The 6,003-nt window shown below is 32.5% G+C and overlaps 1 protein-coding gene across 1 annotated transcript; it reads left to right on the forward strand.

Annotated features, from left to right (window-relative positions):
- Positions 1 to 4,854: 4,854 nt before the first annotated feature.
- Positions 4,855 to 5,706, forward strand: LOC132728786 (palmitoyltransferase ZDHHC14-like; the record flags this gene model as incomplete). Its single annotated transcript, XM_060714458.1, has 2 exons — positions 4,855 to 5,015; positions 5,526 to 5,706. Coding segments are annotated over 2 exons (328 nt in total), but the record flags the coding sequence as incomplete, so codon positions are not given.
- Between the last annotated feature and the right edge of the window lie 297 nt (positions 5,707 to 6,003).

Below are 6,003 nucleotides of genomic sequence, written 5' to 3' on the forward strand. Positions count from 1 at the left end.
ATGATACAAAATGATAAATATAAAGAAATAATGGTAACATACAAGGAAATCAAAATCAAAGAAAATATATAAATGAATGATTAATAGGACCATTAAATTCGGGGAAGGGGGGGGGGCGGAATAAAGAAATAAAACTAGGGGCAAAGGGAAGATACTTACCATAGACAAGAAAACAAGGGACACAAACAAAAGTGTCACCAAAACAGTATGAAACAACAAGACATACACCTTATACATGTATAAGTCTCTTAATCTGTTCATTTGAAAATTCTTATCTTCTCAATGACTTTTTTTTTAATATCCTCTACTTAAAATTTATTTCAATTAAAATAGGTGACCCTTCCCTTATAGTTACACAGCATATGGCTGGATCACAATAAAGTTCCTTTTTTAGTAAATTAATAAAGTATGTCAAGAAGACATTTAACTTTATCAGTAGGTTTAATATGGTATTATAATATATATCAGCAATATGTGAAAAAGAATTCCTTTATTTCTTTTACATTCTTAATTGCCATTTAAATATGCATGTATAAATGATGTCAGTATTTTATCGGCAGTCATTAGCAGTAAACAAGAAGGCAAACCATCTATTGATAAATGTTGAGTACATGTATTAAAATATTTAAAAAATATTAAACAACAGTACTTGTACGGAGCCTATTTGCTACCATTGTATTTTAGGTTTAACACATTGATACTTTTCAATAGTATTTAATAATGCACAAATTTATTTAAAAATAATGAATAGATTTATTTCCCCGATATTTTTTTTTGAAGTTAAATCTTCATGCGTAACCCACACTTACCTGCTAGACACACTGGTTGCTACTACCAGCTTTCACGGAATCGATTTTTTTACGATGACGTCATAACATGTCCGCTGGAGATAGTGTATACAGTACAAATTTGAAATAAACCGCATGTATGCGTTTAGACAGGTACAATCTAATATTTTTTCTAGGAGAAGTTAGTACTAGAATTTATATTCTATTGATTTTTAGAGGACATTGAAGTTACTTTAAGGTTTAAGCAGTAAAAATCAGTCCAAACTATCGATAGTGTTGCCGGTAGATTTTCCGTGCGTAAAAATGACAGTTAAAATTAGGCGTAACGGTTTGACAGTAAGAAAAAAAAAGTCTGTAAAATGGGTCAAACCGTTCACGCCAAATTAATTAGGCTAACCCTGGAGGAGTTAGTTCAGACATACATTTAAAACAGAAGTAAATGAAAAAGCATCTATAGATAAAACATTGAGGTTGAATATGAAAATAATAGTTTAATACTGGGAATTCAACCTGGCTATAGACTACACATGTATATTTAAAAGGAAATCAAATAAAAGAACAAAGAATATAATTGAGCCGCGTCACGACAAGACCAACATAATGGGTTTGTGACCAGCATGGATCCAGACCAGCCTGTGCATCCGCACAGTCTGATCAGGATCCATGCTGTTCGCTTTCAGTTTCTTTACTTGTTATAGGGTCTGTAAGCGAACAGCATGGATCCTGATCAGACTGTGCGGATGCACAGGCTGGTCTGAATCCATGCTGGTCCCAAACACATTTTATGTTGGTTTTGTTGTGTCGCGGCTCAATATAGCAATGAAATTGAGTCAGTTCTAGTTGGGCGCCCCCATTTTTAATGTAACTCAATGATAACAGGCGGGGTATTCCAATACGGAACAATCACAACTTTTTGGATCAATAATTATCGTCGAGTGTTCAAAGTGAAAAGAGGCCAGTGTTTTTTTTCACTTTTGAGGGAAGGAGGTTGGTGCCCTTTGGAGGGGTAAAAATGCAATAGGAGGGTAAGGGTGTAACAATACAGCTAAAACCGTATTGCAATATATTGACATTTTGCTGAAGCGTATTGCAATATATTGCAATACGCTTCAGCAAAATGGCAATATTGTCGGGTATATGTTTTGATTTAAAGATGAAGTAACATTATATATTATTATTATATGTATATATTTTAAGTAAAAACTTAATAAAAATGTAAGGAATAAATAGAAAGTAAAGTGTCACACAATTTGATAAACAAAACTAGTCACGTGTGACCTTTCACATCTGGGCCGCTTATGTAAATAATGCGGCCGTTTATTGATTTTTAAGTGTACTAGTTGTCGGATACTTTAACCTTACGTTGGCGCCAATAAAATTCGCCAATTAAAGATTTTATGTGACATTTGTACAAAATTAGAAAACAATTAAATGAAAAATATGATCAGGGCCAAAACACCATTTTTGGGGAAGGAGCCTAAGCCTTTTTCTTGGGGAAAATATGCGCGATTTTGGCATACTTTCAGAAATGGGGTCTCAAATTTAACACAAACTTTTAACAAAATCTTCAAAATAGAAAAGCAAATAGCACTGGGGAAAACTAACAAGGCAGTAAAAGACCTTAATTCAACACCATCATTTAATTTTGTGCTAAATTTTATTGGAAATTTCAAAAGACTGGGGAATTTTGAGGACCAAACTGGGGAAAAAGAGGCTATTTTGGTTGGGGAAGCAGCCTATATTTGGCCTCTACAGCCCTGATGATTTTTACAAAATACCGGTTTTCCAAAAATCGTACCGCGGTACGAAATATATTTTTTCATATTGCAATATATCGGTATACCGGTAAACCATTACACCCTTATAGGAGGGGGAATTTTATTTGTTTATTTATTTTATATTGTTTTCTTTTTGGTAGAAAATAGGAGCAACTCTTGCAACACAAGTTTAAAATACGTCGCTTTTTCTTAATTTTCAGTTAGGTTTTTTACAGAATGACATGATTAGTAATTTTGTTCCTGATTATCATTATTGTATGATAATTTTAACATCTTTGCATAGTTCATACAAGCCGAAAGCCTGTCACTGTGCATACAAAGGTACAGGACTAAATAAACCTATAGATTATTGGATAAAATGGTGCTAATGTGTAATCACTAATCATTACAGTGTCTAACAAGGAAGCTTAAAGAGAATAATTATCACCTCTGGTGAACCCACAGCCTTAGATTAGGTGTCCGGTGCTCTATTGGAACATCACTCTTCCTCTTTTATTGGCAGTCATTTGTTTGAATTGGGGCGTCCAAGGCCAAGTGGCTAAGATTGCTTACCTTGAATAGCTTGCCAGTCACCAGTGAGGGTTCTACATGTACATTGTATGCTTGTCAATATGGATCTTTTTAGGTGGTGTGGGTAAACAAACCAAACACACAGTAACAGACACTACATTGGATTGGTTCCCATCCTGTCAGGGACCTTGGATTCTGTCATTGGAAGAAACTATCTAATTAACTTATAGAAGGTTGTTGGTGTCATTCTGGTTTCGGCTTGTGCCTGAAATAGTGAACATAAGGGGTGCCCACCAGTGAAGTTGGAAATATGACCTTTCCGGTGTCTGTCACGTGTGTGACTTAAAAAATACAAAAAAAAATTATTTTCTATTAGCATTTCTGTAATGAGTATGTATATATATACATGTATATACATTGTATTTACATGTTAATCTTAGGTATTAGACTATTGTTAGCACACAGTTTGGTATTTACTGCATTGAATGCTTGATATACTAAAATAATTTCCCAAAATAAAAATAGCTTATTTGTTTATCTGCAATTTTTAATTATCTCTTGAACATATTTAGTATACTAAAATTACTATGTCAAAACTCATCAAGCAAAAAAAATATTTCTTGGGCGTGCATACACTCAAACCTTTCTAGAAAATGGCATACATGTACACATTAATTCTTTTACTATGTTCACAATTTCAAATTTATAGCTGAACAGGTCAATTATACATGTATATTAGTGTTCTTTGCATAAGAAGCCGTTTCAGTATACATGTAGACAATACATAATTAGTAAATTACATTGTTTATATTATGATACACTTTTGCAAAAAAGAATATATTCAGTACTTGATTACTTGAAAAAAGTCCACTTGAGCAGATAGTGATATAGTTTATAGACAATTAGGATATTTATGTCAGTTCTGCTAAATTTGAGCAATGGAAATATAGACTATCCTTTGCTAAATCAATTATCAAGTGATGAAATATTTTATTACTAAACAGTTGAAATGTTTAATTACATTGCATAGAAACACAGTTGAATAGTCTTCTACGCAATGAATTTTCCAATGGGATATTATGAAATTTTAGAAATTATTATAAGTAGGAAATCAGAAATTTAGCAAATCTTGATATTTGGAAATCTTAAATTGATAATTATGCAACATATGCATGTTACTGTGACTTACATACATGGTAATTAGATCTGATTTTTGCTAGACTTTAAGTCTTTTTTTTTCTTCACTGTGTAGAAGCAAGATGAGATGGCAGTTTTGAAATATATCACATATGTAAAAAATACTGTCATTTATTTTTTAACCATTTGGTCTTTTTAAACAACCTTATAAACAGCAGAAATTATTTTTGGGTGTTACTCTATCTTAATAACGAATGAAATGATCTCCATCAAACTTACATGTATCTTAATTACTGGTATAGAATCAATATTGACAAACTTCGTTACTTGAAGTGTAAAAGTAAAGTTTTTTTTGACTCTTAAATGTGCAGTTCAGGCTTAAAATGAAAAAGATTTAAAGTGCACTTTTTCTTTGATTTGTATAAACCTCTTGTTAAAGAACCTATATGCATTTATCTTGTATTTTATAAACACATGACAAAATATTGATATGATTGTTACTGTATTGTTAATGAGTAATGATAAATTCACATGATTCCTAATTGTTTCCAAAATATACCACTTATATGGGGCACTTAATTGACTCTGATATATAATGTATAATAAAATATTATATAATGTGAATAATTTATCTATTTCAGTTGTCCATATTTAGCAGAGCATGTGACTCCAGCTATACCAGCAGTGGGTGGGGCATTGTTTATTTTTGTCATGGCAACATTATTTCGCACAAGCTTCAGTGATCCTGGAGTAATTCCAAGGGCAACACCAGATGAAGCTGCTGACATTGAGAGACAAATTGGTACAACACTTTATTAAAATTTAGTTAAGTCATTAAATTAATTACATGTTTGTAATTTATAATATTTCTAACCTTCCAATGTTGAAAACATATTTTGCTAACATTGCGAAGAACCTGTTTTATTGACCAAAAGAAAATTGTAACTTGTGTGAAGTCACTATTTTGCCTTCTTTTCATCACAAGTACTTTTTCTCTTCAGTCTTCATTATTGGTTAAAATATGTAGGTACATGTAGCATGCATGTAATGTCATTTTAATCATTCACTGAGATTAAAAAAATTTTTTTCCCCTGTTTTTGTTGTGCTACATGAGTTTGATAAGAATGATGACTTTGTAATTGGTACTTCATGTTTGTATGATACAGTTAGAAAAAAAGTCTGTTAAATGTTAATGTTTTATTAGTCAACACAATTGCAACTTGGTATCAGTTGGTGCTCATAGAATGCTCATAGTTTTGATAATCTTATAGGCATTTAAGTGTAGTTAATTACCCTGTTCTGTATTTTTCAGATATTCCTAACAGCTCAGTTCCTGGGGCATACCGACCCCCTCCCCGTACTAAGGAAGTGGTGATAAAAGGTCAAGTGGTCAAGCTGAAATACTGCTTTACATGTAAAATATTCAGGCCACCAAGAGCCTCACATTGTAGCCTATGTGATAATTGTGTTGGTAAGTAGATTAAAATCCTCTTGTTTTAATGTGGGAATAAAGGAATAAACAATTTAACATTTAACGCTTAATTATCAATCTCCAAATCGGGCTTCCATGAAGTTTCAAAATGTGGAAGTCAAGAAACTGAAAATGTCTGGCATTGGAACAATTATATAGTTAAAATTAGGAAAAGCATTATTGTTTTTGGAAGTCACAAGCCAAAATCAGGAGAACATGACTCCAAAACTTCCACTAGTGGAATCACTGTGACCTTATTGAAGCCTAGGTCACAAATAAGAAAATGCCGCCGGGCGGCGTCTGTTTCCCAAAAACATCG

This window comes from Ruditapes philippinarum, unplaced genomic scaffold (genome assembly GCF_026571515.1).
Source record: "Ruditapes philippinarum isolate M1 unplaced genomic scaffold, ASM2657151v2 ctg16405_1_1_1_1, whole genome shotgun sequence".
NCBI lineage: Eukaryota > Metazoa > Mollusca > Bivalvia > Venerida > Veneridae > Ruditapes > Ruditapes philippinarum.